This window comes from Mirounga leonina, unplaced genomic scaffold, assembly GCF_011800145.1.
Source record: "Mirounga leonina isolate KUSES-001 unplaced genomic scaffold, KU_Mleo_1.0 Mir_176, whole genome shotgun sequence".
NCBI classification, from domain to species: domain Eukaryota; kingdom Metazoa; phylum Chordata; class Mammalia; order Carnivora; family Phocidae; genus Mirounga; species Mirounga leonina.
In genome coordinates this window covers 21,769,439-21,786,119 of record NW_023270454.1, presented here as the reverse complement: position 1 = coordinate 21,786,119, position 16,681 = coordinate 21,769,439, and the positions used below count along the sequence as shown (strand labels likewise).

The following is a 16,681-nucleotide window of genomic DNA, read 5'->3' as shown; positions in this document are numbered from 1 at the left end:
CTTGGTCTTCCTTAATTTAACCAGTGTGCTTTCTTACGGAGGGCAGACTAAGTCTCAAGAGAGGTTAGGTAGTTTACCCAAAGTCACAGAGCTTGTAAAGGGAGCACCAGGAATCTAATTCAACAAGTATTTAATGAGTTCCTGAGCTGGATGCTTAAGGGTCATTTAGGAGAAATAAGGATACAGTCTTACTCTCTTGGTGGTTAGTGTGGAAGACAGCTTGACCTCAAGGAAAACCACAACGCTGATTAAGGTTTCCAAAGGGGAAGTGTCTGATACTGAACCTTGAACTAGGATATTGAGGACAGATGGGATGTGTGAGATCTGAGGGAAGAAGAGGAACTAAGGAAGGAGACTAATGCATGGGCCAGACCTTTGCTGGACCTCAGGTCAGCAGTATGCCAATGTCGTGGGGCCAGAGGTTGGTCAACTTGGAGAAAGTGAAGGAAGAACTGGGACTGAAGCTAGCTTGGGGAGGGGGAGGGTGGCAGGTAAAGGGTCCGACCATGAGGGGTCTTGTGGACCCTGTGAAGGATTTGGGGAAACTGAGCATTTTCTAAATCCTGCACTTGGTGTAAGCAGGAATGGCAGGCACCTGGTCACATGGTCATCCTGAAGAGCCTACAATTCTGAAACTCAAACAGCTGTAAAACAAGTTTTTGATAAATTTGGTGCAAAATGTATTTGGCAGAACTTCACCTGGCATGAAGCTTTTTATAACCTATAAAGGATAGTTTTAATTATCTTACTTGGTTTGGGTTTGCCATCCCAAAATAGGCTCTTTCACAGCATAATGATTATTTCAAGCTAATTACTTTTGAAAGGCAGCAAATGCCTGGGAAAATAGAATAGATGTTGCCCTTTTGTGAGGGAAATTTACATTCATCAGAGAAATATCCATTTGTAGGGGTTTCTTGCTCGGTATCAGGAAGAGGGGCAGGACTAAATCTTGAAACCCTTATCCAAAGAGTGCAGGGACTCAAATCAGCCTAACAACCTTGCCCTTGTTTACTGTTTTGCCTGATAACCTCCTAAACTGCCCCCCCCAACATCTTTTGTCTAGCTGAGGGTTGTATTTAAGGTGGTGGCTTGGGCCATTTTGAGGAGTTACTCAGTTTTCCTAACTCCGTTGTGTACAGGATGTATACATACTAGAAAACTTAATGTTTTCCTGTGTTAGTGTGTCTTTTGATTAGAGCGGAGTCTCGGCCAAGAACCTAGGAGGATAGAGGGAAAATTAATATTTCCTCCCCTATACCTTAGGACCAAGGATGAAAAAAAGCAAACCAAATTGGTATATGTGAATTCTGAGCCATCAGAAAAACTATTTCAAGCTTCAAAATTGAGGTTTCCTTAAGTTCTGTATTCTCATAAGACAAAAATTTATAGTGCTATTATAGTCCTTATTTACCTGATTATAAGAGTTTGGGATTGTAGGGGAGGAAAAATTTTCCCTTCTGTCCTTTTAGGTTCTGTGGCTAATCTAAGAATTGAGATAGAATAGATTAACAGGTAAAAAAAAAAATAATTACATATTTGTGCACAGGAATGTCACAAAGATAGACTGAAAAGACCACCAGACGATTGAGACTTACATACCATCCAGAACTCAGGAAAGAGCTAGGGGCCTGGGACTTCTGGTGTTGGGGAGGCAATTCCTGGGAAGGTGAGTGGAAAAAAATCTGTGATACAAAGGTTGTCATGTTACGCAGGTAAATATCTTTTAGGTGAAAAAGTTCTCTCTGGTAATAGCTCTCTCCTTGCTACAGGCCCCCTTATAAATTTCCTTTATAATTGTAGATTTCCCCCACAAATGGGGAAATTATTTTTTTTTATTTTTTTTTTAAGGTTTTACTTATTTGCGAGAGAGAGAATGAGAGAGAGCATGAGAGGGAGGAGAGTCAGAGGGCGAAGCAGACTCCCTGCTGAGCAGGGAGCCCGATGTGGGACTCGATCCCGATGTGGGACTCGATCCAGGGACTCCAGGATCATGACCTGAGCCGAAGGCAGTCGCTTAACCAACTGAGCCACCCAGGCGCCCGGGAAATTATTTTTTGAAGTCAGTTAAGATGGAGGTAAAGGGCCTTTCCTGATTCTGAGTCTTGGGAATTGCCTTCATCTCAAAATAATTCACATACCAATGGCATATTTTTGGGTGGCATGTTCTAAACCCCTTCAAGATGTAAAATGAATCCCACGTTAATGGATAGGTGACCAAGGCTGTGTCTTAATTTGGGTGTTTTACTTCTATCTGTCCTAGAGCTCATGCACTTTCCACAGCCCAAGTTGGGGTGAATGGGAGGTAGATGGGATGCGGAGATTGTGGTACCCCGAACGGGTAGGAATAGATGGAGCATAATAATAAAGGCATGGGAATAAAAGATTGGGGTTAGAAAAGGATAATCGGGCTAGAATGTGATAGTGGGTAAGACCACCTGAAACCCCAGAGTTTTTGGAAGTAATATCGTCTCTCCTCCAGTAATTAATGATGTGAGGAAACAATTGTTCTCCTGGGAGAGCTGCTTAGCTTGGCTTTCTTTTCTGTTTCCAGAGGCTGGAGAGTAGTTTTCCTGCCGAGTTGTGACTGGCTGCAGGCTCTAGGAAGGGCTCCTCTTGGCAGCTGGAATTCAAAGGCCTGAAGCTTCACAGGACTTGAGCTGCAAGCAAAGTGAGGCCTGAGATTTTAGGGTGTATCCACTTCTCACTGTGGAGCCCACGCTCCTGAAGAAAACCCACGTCAGTGCAGTCCTTCATTTACAGCCCCATGGCAGTCCCGGCAGCCCTGGCAGGACTCCAGGCAGAAGCCAACTGTCCCATCTGTCTGGATTACCTCAGAGACCCCGTCACCACCGAATGTGGGCACAACTTCTGTCGCTGCTGCATCCAGCAGTCCTGGGCTGATCGCAAGGACAGGCTCCCGTGCCCCGTGTGCCGTCACACGTGCCGAGAGAGGCACTTGAGGAGCAACACCCAGCTGGGAAGGATGATTGACATTGCCAAGCTCCTCCACGTCACCAGGAGCAAGAAGAGGAGGCCGGAAGAGAGGCACTGCTGTGAGAAGCACAACCAGGTCCTGACCCTCTTCTGCGAGGAGGACCTTGAGGTGTTGTGTCCCAAGTGCACGCAGCCCCCTGGCCACCAGGGCCACCAGGTGAGGCCCCTGGAGGAGGCCGCCTCTCATCACAGGCAGAGGCTCAGCCGTTACATCAGGCCCCTGAAGAAGCAGGTGGCAGACATTCAGAAATTAATACACATTCAAAGCAAAAAACCCTTAGAGCTGAAAGAGAAGGTGGAAAACCAAAGGCAGGAATTGCTCTCTGAATTTGAGTGCCTGAAGCAATTTTTAGAACGTGATCAAGCAGCAGTTCTTTCGAGGTTAGCTGATGAAGAGAAGGACATGCAGCAGAAGCTCAGTGCAAACATAACCGCATTTTCAAACTACATCTCCACACTCAAAGGTCTACTGAGTAAAGTAGCAGAGAACAGTGTGCTGTCTGAATTGGAATTGCTGTCACAAATTAAAAATTTCTACAGGAGGTCTGAGGATGAGATCAGTCCATCAATTTTCTCAATCCAGTTAAGAAGAGAAGGCTGCAGCTTTCCTCCCCAGTATTCTGCTTTGCAGAAAATTATAAACAAATTTAGAGTAGACATTATCCTAGACCATGAGACGGCACACCCTAACTTGATTGTCTCGGAGGATAAGAAACGTGTGACATTTACGAAGAGAAAACAAAATGTTCCTCATTTTCCAAAAAGATTTACAGCCAATACAATCGTCCTGGGTTTTCCATATTTTTATTCTGGCAGGCATTACTGGGAGGTAGAAGTGGGAGACAAGTCTGAATGGGCTGTGGGGATTTGCAAAGACTCTCTTCCCACAAAGGCCAGGAGATCTCCCTTGGCCTGGCAGGGGTGCTGGATGATTCAGCGGCAGGAAGGTGGCTATGAGGCGGTGGGAGCTATACCAACCCTCCTGCGGTTAGACGCGAACCCCAGAGGCATTGGGATTTTCTTGGACTATGAGCTGGGTGAGATCTCATTTTATAACAGGACCGAAAAATCTCACATCTATACTTTCACTGACACTTTTACTAGACCTCTTAGGCCTTACTTCTATGTAGGACCTGATTCAAAACCTCTCCGGATCTGTACGGGAACAGATTATGAATGAAAACTCCCTGGATCATCTTAGTTTGTTCCTTCGTTTTAAAGAATGGAAGGTGGATAGGCTATTGTATTAATAAGCCAGTAAAGCTAATCCTTCCACTGCCCCCAGTTTTTTCTTTCTCAGTTTCATCCAAGAAGAAAGTTTTATTTTGTTTAAACAACTCGAGAACAGTGCTAGTGATGCCTCTCTCCAGGAATGTCCAGGGGTTTGCTGGATGTGAGGGTGATTAAATTTGGCAGAAAGTGCAGGCGGAGTTTGCCAGGGATTAACCGAAACAGAACTGGTCAACTTGCCCTCAGCTCTGTGGAAGTTGTGCTATTAAAACATTATGCTCTTCCTGCCATGTACACATTGTGTACTAGACAGGAGCCAATTGTAACCTTGTTTTTCCCGAAGGGCACAATTGAAGGGGTTGCGGTGGGCATCAGAGAGAGCCTTCAACAGACCAGGGTTTAACAGCTTTTCCCCTTCCCCCAAGGGGCCAGCTGCTCGTGGCACTCACCACATCTGTTTCTTAGAAACCCTTTACATAGTTCTCATTTCATTCTAAATTCTTTGTTCTTAGCATTGTATTTTACAGCATGGTGACTTAGGCATTGTAGAGAATTGAAAAGTTACTAATAAGACATTACAGTTAGGTACCGTGCCAGAGACTAAGAGATGAATCACCAGGTAGTAAAGGTTATTCAGGCACGATGGCATATCTATTTTTATCAGCATTTTCTTACAAGTGTAAGTAACTTTTACTGAGCCCTAACAGTGTCCCAGGAGTTACCGAATTTTCAAAGCCAAAACTGAGTGGAAGGCTAGCTGTTAAAGATGCCCACGCGTATTTAAACTCTGGAACACTGTATTAACTTCACCAGAAGGTTCTGCTCATTTTCTATGATGGACTTAAACTAGTTGCAAGATGTAGATAATACATAATTTTGCATGAAGATGAAATTTTACATGTATGTGTATATGCTCCAAAGTTCACTTTCATATCTCTCCCTATTTTGAGTAGAACTTTATACCTTAGCCTCTTATTTCCATCATTTCCTCTTGTTTTTCTCTTCTACCAAAAATCTTTTATATTTTTGAAGAAAACATAATAATCAATGAATGTGTGGGTCATTGGAGCTTGATTTGAACAACTGAGAAAGACATTTGTGACTTGGGGAAATGGGAATATGGTGGCATGTTAAAGGTGGGCTAAAATTATGATTCAGGAAATGTTCTTAGAGATTCCTGGTGAAATACAATTGGTGCAATTTTGCTTTTATGATTTCCAGCAAAAAAGGAGGAGGACACAGAGGGCAATAAATGAAGCCAAGTGTGACAAAATGCTGATAACCGTGGAATCTAGGTGATGGTGTAAGGACATTCACTTTATGTACTCTTTTCTGTAACTTAATTTAAATAAAAAGAACAAGCAAAGGTTTTTCCCTTTATCTTTGCTCTGCGGTAAGGTTTCTGCTGTCTACTTGAAGTTTGAAAGGGTGCATTTGCAGGTGAATGAACATACTTAACCTAACCTCTCCATTTTGTCTAAAATAGTTTTATACTGTTGATTTTGGCTAGTTCCAAGTTTTGAGAAATGAGCTGTTAACTGAACTACAACTATTAACTGCCCATTTCCTTAGAGATGAGTGCAGATCAGATGACCTTTTTTTTTTTTTAAGATTTTATTTATTTGACAGACAACAGCGAAGAGAGGGAACACAAGCAGGGGGAGCAGGAGCGGGAGTGGGAGCAGAAGCAGGAGAGGGAGAAGCAGGCTTCCCGATGAGCAGGGAGCCTGCTTCGGGGCTCGATCCCCTGGGATCATGATCTGAGCCGAAGGCAGACGCTTAACCACTGAGCCACCCAGGTACCCCTGCCCTTTTTATTTAAGATGAGATGTCCTTTGAGCAGTTAAAGTCGGCTCCTTGTTGGCTTTATATGTATGTTGTTTTTTTACTGCAAAGAAAAGATGCTTTGCCTCTTCTATTGTCTGTTGCCTAATTTTATATATATAAATTATGAACTTCTCAGGATTACATTTTGCTTTCCTTTTGTTTTCAATTGGACTTTTTTTTTTAAAGAGTGGGGGAGAGAATCTTAAGCAGGCTCCACACCCAGCGTGGGGCTTGATCCTCACAACTCTGATCATGACCTGAGCCAAAATCAAGAGTAGGACCTAACCAACTGAGTGACCCAGGCACCCCTGGACAACTATTTTTGGCAAATTCCCTGGTAGTACAACATGGTTACCCCAATAAATAATTGGCATATAGAAATTATTGGTGTAATCTTCTCCCCTACTCCCTTAACGATAACAAGCGCACACACGTTAACAGTGCCAACATTTTTGTGTAAAACCAGTGACTTCTTCGCATACATAAATCAGTATAAAGACCTTTTTGTGTGAACTAATTTGTAATAAGGCCAATATTAGGGACAAAGATTGGAAGAAAGCAGACCGAAAGGAGTCTTGCAAATATATTAGGATTTAAGCACAACGGGAAGCCACTGAGGGGCTTGAAGCAGGTAACTGAATGCAGTCAGATTTCAATCTCACTGACTGTATCACTGACATTCAGATTAGTGGTGTAAGCTGGAGATCTAAATTTAGGAGTTCGCAGTAAATGCTTAGAAACAAGCACTGGGAGTAGGTAAGAAAACTTGGAGAAAGGGGGCGCCTGGGTGGCTCAGTCATTAAGCATCTGCCTTTGGCTCAGGTCATGATCCCAGGTCCTGGGATGGAGCCCCGCATTGGGCACCCTGCTCGGCAGGAAGCCTGCTTCTCTCTCTCCCACTCCCCCTGCTTGTATTCCCTCTCTCCCTGTGTCTCTGTCAGATAAATAAATAAAATCTTTAAAAAAAAAAAAAATTGGAGAAAGGATATAGATTGAAAATGACAAAAAGTTTTAGAAGGAAAGAATGGAATAATAGACCACAAGAGGAATATTTGGTCTTGGACCTAGACAGGTAGTTCCTTGAGTTAAAAAGGTAAAGAGGATGGGGCGCCTGGGTGGCTCAGGCCTTAAGCGCCTGCCTTCAGCTCAGGTCATCATCTCAATATCCTGAGATCGAGCCCCACATCGGGCTCCCTGTTCTGCAGGAAGCCTGCTTCTCCCACTCCCCCTGCTTGTGTTCCTGCTCTCGCTATCTCTCTTTCTGTCAAATAAATCTTAAACAAAAAAACCCCAAAAAGGTAAAGAGGATGGATGGTATGTCTAAATGGGGTGTCTCCATCAGATGGGGGCCCCCAAGTGCGGGGCAAGTTGGTGACGGGCGGTGAAAGGATTCACCTGAGGCAGAACAAAGGAGAGAGATGACTGACGGCACTGCTAGGGAGTGGCAGGCAGGGCAGCAGAGAAGAAACGTCTGCAACGAGGCCCTGGGTGGGGCTGTTTTTAAAGAAGATGAACCGGGCGCCTGGGTGGCTCAGCCCTTAAGCGTCTGCCTTCGGCTCAGGTCCTGATTCCGGCGCTGGGATCGAGCCCTCCATTGGCTCCGTCCTCTGCAGGAAGCCTGCTCTCCCTCTCCCACTCCTGCTGCTTGTGTTCCTGCTCTCTCTGTCTCTGCCAAATAAATAAAATCTTTTAAAAAAAAATAAAGGGGAAGATGAAGAGGTGGGGGGTGGGAAAGGAATGGAATCTTCCCTTTTTTGGTAACTGCCTAGTTTTAAGTAGCCCATTGGCCAGGTCAGCCCACTGTGGCTATTTTGAGGTGATGGGCCTGCGTGTATTCAGCCAGTTGGGTCACTGTGGGCCATTTCTGCATTTCTACCCAAGCCTGTTTGCCTAAAATCGGCCTCTACAGATGGGATGAGATTTGGGTCTATTAGAGGTTGAGGGATTTCCATCTGATAGGCTCTATTTTTTTTTTAACCTACATATTTACATTTTTATCTACATATTTATTTAGAAATCTTTTTCTTGGGGCGCCTGGGTGGCTCAGTCGGTTAAGCGTCTGCCTTCGGCTCAGGTCATGATCCCAGGGTCCTGGGATCAAGTCCCGCATCGGGCTCCCTGCTCTGCGGGAAGCCTGCTTCTCCCTCTCCCACTCCTCCCTGCTTGTGTTCCCTCTCTCGCTGTGTCTCTCTCTGTCAAATAAATAAATACAATCTTAAAAAAAAAAAAAATCTTTTTCTTGGTATAAATTACTCTAAGACATTTAAAATTTTGTGGGTTCTGGTTTCAGGTCATGCTTAGAAAGTTATGCCTATAACTAGATTGTAAATTTTGGTATCCAATATTTTCTTACATCTTTGTATTAAGGTTAATTTTATATGTCAACTTGATTGGACATGGGGTGCCCAGATTAAACATTTCTGGGTTGACTATAAGGGTGTGTCCAGAGGAGATTAGCATTTGAATCAGTGGATACTAGAAGATTGCCCTCCCCTATGTGGGTGAGCATCATCCAATCTGTTGAGGGCTTGAATAGAATAAAAAAGGCAGAGGAAGGAGGAATTCACTCTTTTTTTTTCCTGCCTATTTGACCTGCCACACCTCTCATCTACCCTTGGATTCAGACTGAATCACACCACTGGCTTTCCTAGGTTTCTGTTTGTAAATGGCCCATCACTAGACTTCTCAGCCTCCATGATCACAAGCCAGTTTCTCATAATATATATGGCCTCTCTCTCTCTCTCTCTCTCTATATATATATATTTTGCTCTATGTAATATCTCCTCTCTCTATAAAATATATTGATAATATATATCATACATAATATATACTATTTTAAAAAGCATAAAGTATATTAGGGATCTTCAGAGACACAGGAGATACCTCTCTTCTGTTAGATGTTAGATATCTATATAACAGAAGATACCTGTTTCTCTGAAGATCCCTAATATACTTTATGCTTTTTAAAATAGAACAATATAATAAATATATGTTCCTTAAGGAAATTCAAGTATAATAGGAATATATAATTTAGTAAATGAAAGACTAAGTTCACAATAGAACCCTTGTTACCATCTAACAGAATTTGGTATGTATCTTCCACCATTTTTTTTTAATAAAAGTTATACATGCATATTCTTCAAAGCCAAAAAGTTCTCCACAACTTATAAAAAACCGCAATCTCTAGTGTCCCCAACTCCTCTCAGAGATAACTACTTTCAGGTCTTCAGATTATCTTTTGGTATTTATCTCCATATTTCTTAATAACATTCTTCTATTGCTACTTGCTATCCACCAACATACCTCTCCATCCCAACCACATACATGCAGTCTTTTTTCCTTCAAATCTCCCATTTATTTTTATTATAACTTTTGTTAATAGTCAGTGTTTAAGTTATGACAGTGAATGCTCTGGTCACTTTTTTCTTCTCTGATCATTTTTCCTTTATTACTCACGATACTTTTTCTCAAGTTAATCTTCTTCCCTTTGAGCTTAGTGTGCTATGTATTATTTATTACTACTTTTTTTATTTTTTTAAAGATTTTATTTATTTATTTGACAGAGAGACACAGCAAGAGAGAGGGAACACAAGCAGGGGGAGTGGGAAGCAGGCTTCCCGCGGAGCAGGAAGCCCGATGCAGGGCTCGATCCCAGGACCCTGGGATCATGACCTGAGCTGAAGGCAGATGCTTAACGACTGAGCCACGCAGGCACCCCTATTACTACTTGTTAATGCACATTCAAAGTGCTGATTCTCTATGTCTCTCAAACATTAAGGATGACATGCATTTTTTTGCCCTGAACAAAGGCAAGGATGGTTTTGCCATTTACTGAAATGGGGAAGCTGGGTGGAACAGGTTTGGGATAGGGGAAATCAGGCGTTCCCTGATTGAAAATACTGATTTTGAAATGTTTAAAAGATATCCAAGTGTCAACCATACAACTGGACCAGCAGTTCTGGAGTTCAGGAGAAAGACTGGCAATATAAATTTGGGGAATCATTTAGGCAATGACACTGGAGGAAATCAGAAAGGGAGTGTGTGTAGACAGAGATGAGAAGAGGGCCCAGGACTGAACCCGTGGGCTCTACAACCTTGAAAATCCAGGTAGAGAAACCAGATGTCAACCAGATTGCCTGCGGTAACATATCTCTCTCCTGATTTCAGCTAAAAACCTGGATGAAATATAAAAGCAATTATCTGAGGACTCCAAAAAGTAAATAGTAGCAGACAGACTGGGTTCATGGACACACTTGAAGAGCAACCTGTTAAGGTGGTAGTGACTTTCCTGGGGCTTTTCCCTTTTTATTTCCCAGCTTTGATCTGAGTGAGATAATGAATTAAAGACAGCAAAAACTCAGAGAGCAATCCATCTTGTGAGAGGACCAGAAAAAAGGTCCCTGGGAATGTGATTTTTTTCTTTCTTTCTTTTTTTTTTTTTCTCTCTCTCCTAGCTCTGCCCAGAAGCCAGACCTAACTCCAACTGGGGATCTGCACTCCCAGGCAATGGAGACCAGGAAAGAGGACCCTTACTTGCAAGGAGTAGTGTAGGATCCTCCTGTTACTTTCTTGCTTTGTTCATAGTGCAGGCCCATTTGTGCAGAATGGCACAATTGCATAGAAGTTAAATTTGCAAGAAAACCCCATCTATCTGGCCACAGGTAATTGGAAAAGGGAGTCAGAGAGTGGGGAGGAAAAGAGGAGAAAACCGAAGAAGGGAATTCCCTTTCTGTGACTATTTCCAGGCTCACCCCATAGCTGAGCAACCAAAGAAGCAAAGCAAATGCTTTGAGAAATGCACTACGATGTAAACCCCTACAAAGTCCCAGACAACTGAGGGGCTCACACAAGGGGCAGATAAAACATAAAAAGAATTAAGAATCAACCCACTAAGAAAGCAAGCAACCCAGTAAAAAATGGATAAATGTTTAGAACATTTTATCAAAGAACCCAAGCAGACGACCAATAAGACACGAAAAGATGCTCAAGATCAGAGCCACTGGTTAAATGAAAATAAAGAACACAGTAAGATACTATGATACACCTATTAGAATAGCTAAAGATTTTTCAAAAGTGATAATGTCAAGCACTGGCAAGTACGCAGAGAAGCTGGAATTTTTATTATGGTGCTGCTAGAAATGCAAAATGATAAGAGTTATTTTGGAAAATAGCTTGGCAATTTCTTATAAAGTTAATGGTATGCCTCCTATATTACTCGACAGTCCCACTCATAGGTATTTACCCAAATGAAATGAAGACATCACTTAAATGAAGTTCACACAAAAACATTAGTGCAAATGTTTAGCGCAGATTTATTCATAGGAGCTTCAAAGCGGGAGCAACCCAAATGTCTCAACTGAGAAAAGGGTAAACTGGTATGCTCATGGAATACTATTTGGCAATAAAAAGAAATGAACTATTGATAATCATAACATGGATGGATCTCAAATGTACTAGCTAAGTGAAAGAAGACGGACCTAACTGGCTACATACCATATGTTTCCATTCATATGACATTCTGGAAACGACAAAACTACACAGATAGAAAAAACAGGTCAATCCTTATCAGTGGTTAATAGTCAGGGGAGGGTTTAATTACAAAGGGAATAGAGAATTCAATATTTTGGGGGGAAGGGCTGATGAAGTTATTTATCTGGATTGTTGTAATAGTTTTCTATTGCTGGGGCGCCTGGGTGGCTCAGTCTTTAAGTGTCTGCCTTCGGCTCAGGTCATGATCCCAGGGTCCTGGGATCAAGCCCCGCATCGGGCTCCCTGCTCAGCGGGGAGCCTGCTTCTCCCTCTTCTGCTCCCGCTGCTTGTGCTCTCTCTCTCTCTGACAAATAATCTTAAAAAAATCAACAACAAAGAGGAACCACCCCGCCCCCACCTTCATCTCATCTCAACCTCCCCAGAGTTTCAACTTACTACTATTATGGTATTGGTCATACAACTTTATCTGTACTTTTTTCAAAAGACACAGAACTTCATACCAACAGTGGGAATTTTGCTGTATATAAATGTGAAAACTGGGTCTAGAAAACGGGGAAACAGCGAAGGAGACTGAGAAGAAATCACCGTAAGGTGAGAAGAAACCAAAAGTTTGTGGTGACCTGGAAGCTGAGTAAAGAAAGTATATCAGGGAGGCCATGATGAACTCAGATCCAGGACAGTGAAGGATGAGTACTGATCGAGCAACGTGGAAGCCCCTAGTCAACTACTTGACAACCGTAGTTTCTGGGGAGCAGTGGAAGCAAAAGCCAGACAGAATGTGGGTTCAAGAGAGAAGTGAAGAAGTAAAGACAGTTAATAAAGACCAGTGCCACTCAATTAGCCAGTTCTTGAACCATTAACAGATAGTTACCGGTCCTCTAGGAGATAAGGAGTATGCACTGGAATTTAAACCAACACACTGCTTCCAGTATTCAGAAATATAGCTATGGAAAAAAAAAAAAGTCCTCTGCTTTTAATGCTTAGTGACAGAGTTGATTTACCTCCTGGCTCTCCAGCCTCCTCTTCTGATGGGCTGGTTGCAGGTGCCAACACCAGACCAGAGCCCATACTTGGAGCAGAACCAGCAACACTCGGCAGGTGTTTTGAGGCTTTACATTAAAAAAAAAAAAAAAAAAATTGTTTCCTCCTCTATTCTTCAGTCGTTCTGAGTTTATGCTTAACAAATTCTTTACTATCATTTTAGGGCAGTTCACGGAGAAACAGTAGGAAATCTGTGTATTCCACACCATCTTTTCTTTCAAGTACCAGGTTTTCTTTGTATGTATAGCATGCACTATTACTTAAAAAGCAGTTGTACTAAATATACTGAGTTGTAACTTACATTTTTTATTTACTATATATTGAACATTCCTTTATTAATTAGAAAATATTAGTCACTGTAAAAATTTTGAATGATACAGAAGTAGAATAAAAAGACAAAAATCCTTTACTTTTATTTTATTCTTCTTTAACTCTTCTACCTTTCATTCTCCCGTTCCCTAGTTACATACTCTTTACAGCGTGAACTATTAAGTTTGTTTTACATCCTTCTGGGCCTACTTCTGTCTTGATTCTCTCTCTCTCTATCAGACACACACACACACACACACACACAATTTTTAACCTAAGTGGAATGTCACATGAACAACATGCTTTTTTCACTTAACAGTATATTAGAGGCATTATTTCATGTTCATATGTGTATATGCATATATTTTTCTTAATGTTGCTGAGTGTTTCGTGCCATGAATCTATCATAACTTCTTTAAGGATTCACCTACTGAATCTATTTCATTTCATATACTCAGTATGAAAATAATGAAGTAGGGGCCCCTGGGTGGCTCAGTTGGTTAAGCATCCGCCTTTGGCTCAGGTCATGACCCTGGGGTCCTGGGATTGAGTCCCACATCACGTTCCCCACTGAGCTGAAGGTTCTGCTTCTCCTTCTCCCTCTACTCCCCCCACCATGCTCTCTCTCCCAAATAAATAAATAAAATCTGTAAAAAAAGAAAAGAGAAAATAATGACGTAAACCTTCACTCATATAACTTTTCACACATGAGTACTTTTGTAGGAAAGATGGTTGGGGTAAAAATTATTAGGTCAAGCTACCACTAAGAATGCTTTTCCACTTATTTGACCATTATTGATATATCCATTTGTGCACACTTATGCCAAAATTGGGTATGACTAATCTCACTCTTGCTACTCTATTTTTTAAATTTAAATTCAATTAATTAACATATAATGTATTATTAGTTTCAGAGGTTGAGTTCGGTGATTCATCAGTTGTATATAATACCCAGTGCTCATTACATCACATGCCCTCCTTAATGTCCATCACCCCAGTAGCAGCAACCCTCAGTTTCTTTCCTATAGTTAAGAGTCTCTCTCTCTCTCTCTTTTTTTTTTTTTTTTGGTGCAAAATGGTGGTTTATTAAACCACAAGGACAGGACCCAGGGGGCAGAAAAAGCTGCTGCACTGGGGTCTTCAGGAGTGGTGATTATATACTTGGGAGTTGGGGGAAGTAAGGAAAAGGGAGGTTTTCAAAAGAACTTTCATATGCTAGAGGACCTACAAGATACCGGAGGCCTTGCTATTGTCAAGTTAAGGTTGTTTTCCCCTCTAGCAAGGTTTTTTTTGTTGTTGTTGTTTGGTTTTTTTTTTTTTACCCTCTAGCAAGGTATTAACATTAGGATAGTTGGGAGATTCTGGAAGAATGTCACACATATTCCCCTGGGCGGGGGTGGGGGGGTGGAGGTTGCAGGGTGTAAGCTTATGCTTTGTCTTCAGCTAGCCTTCTGCTCCCTCATCATTTCCCCCCTGAACAATTTTGATCCTTAAATCTGTAAGGTTGTTGAAAGTGGAAGGTCTCATCTTCTGTAACGTCTTCCTGCTGAATAGGGGTGTAGAGATGTCCCTACCTATGGGTCAGTATTGGTCACCCGGGGAACATATAGGGGAGTTATGAAAGGGGAGACAGCTGAATCCAAAATGGTCAACATATATGAACCTCTAGTTAAGAGTCTCTTATGGTTTGTCTCCCTCTCTGGCAATATACCCTGTTTAACTTCTATTTCCCAAATAGGTAATAAGGTGGAACATTTTTCACATGATTTTTGGCCACTATGTTTGATCTGTGAGCTGCATGTTCTTTGCTTTGCTTTTTTAAAATCTTAAATGTAGGGTCACCTGATAGCTCAGTTTGGTTAAGCAACGGAGTCTTGGTTTCGGTTCAGGTCGTGATCTCAGTGTCCTGGGATCAAGGTCCGCCCACCCTTCCCCCTCCCACGCAAGGCCCCTCCCACGCTGAGTCTGCTAGTCCCTCTCCCTCTGCTCCTTACCCCACTCTCTCTCTCTAATAAATAAATAAACAAACAAATAAATAATCTTTTTTTTAAAAGATTTTATTTATTTATTTGAGAGAGAGAGAATGAGAAACAGAGAGCATGAGAGGGAGGAGGGTCAGAGGGAGAAGCAGACTCCCTGCCGAGCAGGGAGCCCGATGTGGGACTTGATCCCGGGACTCCAGGATCATGACCTGAGCCGAAGGCAGTCACTTAACCAACTGAGCCACCCAGGTGCCCCTAAATAATCTTTTTTAAAAATCTTAAATGTAATATTTGAATAGGTATAAAAATCAAGTTTCAAAATTCAAAAGATAGAAGGGATTATACAATGAAGTCTCACTCCCACTCATCTCCTAGCTACCCAGTTTCCTCCACCACAGGTTGGCAGAGGTGGACTGTAAGTTCCAACTCTCGGGATGCCTGGGTGGCTCAGTTGGTTAAGTGACTGCCTTCGGCTCAGGTCATGATCCCAGGGTCCTGGGATCGAGCCCTGTATCGGGCTCCCTGCTTGGCTGGGGGTTGCTTCTCCCGCTCCCTCGCCACCCCCCTGCTTGTGCTCTCCTGCTTTCTCGTTCTGTCAAATAAATAAATAAAATCTTAAAAAAATAAATAAGTTCCAACTCTTGGTCTTCCAGACAACCAGCCCTTTTCCTTAGGGGATTTCCAAAAGCCACCTCAATAACAAAGTCAGGTGTGGTTGAAAGGGGCTTGTTATGAGTAACAAGACACTCCTTTCACTTTTATGGCTCTGGAACTATTCAGAAACCTGCTGAAAGACCAACCATTATAACAAAAGATGTTCCTAGAGCTCTTAGGAAATTTCAAGGGTTTTAGGAGCTCTATGCCAAATATACATTTCCCTTTTATAAATCATAAACTGCAATCTGTGACATTAATTATAAATATATATTTTTAAAGATTTTATTTGTCAGAGAGAGAGAGAGGGAAGGCACACATGCAGCGTGAGCAGCAGACAGGGAGAAGCAGGCTCCCCGCTGAGCAGGGAGCTTGATGTGGACTCAATCCCAGGACCTTGGGATCATGACCTGAGCCAAAGGCAGACGCTTAACCAACTGAGCCACCCAGGCGCCCTGTAAATATTTTTTTATTCAATTTTTTATTTGTCTTCTTTTGGTTTATTCATCTCATAAGAGTTTTTGCCAAGGGGAAATTTAAATTTTTTTGAAATTTTTTATTGTTATGTTAATCACCATACATTACATCATTAGTTTTTGATGTAGTGTTCCATGATTCATTGTTTGTGCATAACACCCAGTGCTCCATGCAGAACGTGCCCTCTTTAATACCCATCACCAGGCTAACCCATCCTCCCACCCCCCTCCCCTCTAGAACCCTCAGTTTGTTTTTCAGGGTCCATAGTCTCTCATGGTTCGTCTCCCCCTCCGATTTTCCCCCCTTCATTCTTCCCCTCCTGCTATCTTCTTTTTTTTTTCCTTAACATATATTGCATTATTTGTTTCAGAGGTACAGAGCTGTGATTCAACAGTCTTGCACAATTCACAGCACTCACCATAGCACATACCCTCCCCAGTGTTTATCACCCAGCCACCCCATCCCTCCCACCACTCCAGCAACCCTCTGTTTGTTTCCTGAGATTAAGAATTCCTCAGATCAGTGAGGTCATATGATACATGTCTTTCTCTGATTGACTTATTTCGCTCAGCATAACACCCTCTGCAACTTCTTCCTAGAAACATCACCAAAGGCAAGGGAAGTAAGGGCAAAAATGAACTATTGGGACTTTATCAAGATCAAAAGCTTTTGCACAG

General features: G+C 42.3%; 1 protein-coding gene across 1 annotated transcript; it reads left to right on the top strand.

The window, feature by feature from the left end:
• The first annotated feature begins 2,596 nt into the window (after positions 1-2,596).
• Positions 2,597-4,174, top strand: LOC118022415 (putative tripartite motif-containing protein 75). The gene has a single exon (XM_035023188.1). The coding sequence runs from the start codon at positions 2,765-2,767 to the stop codon at positions 4,172-4,174; it is 1,410 nt and encodes a 469-aa protein (XP_034879079.1). The 5' UTR covers positions 2,597-2,764.
• Positions 4,175-16,681: the final 12,507 nt, after the last annotated feature.

Bases quoted from the DNA above. Each gene is read 5' to 3' on its own strand.
- LOC118022415 (XM_035023188.1), top strand. From the start codon at position 2,765: ATGGCAGTCCCGGCAGCCCTGGCAGGACTCCAGGCAGAAGCCAACTGT.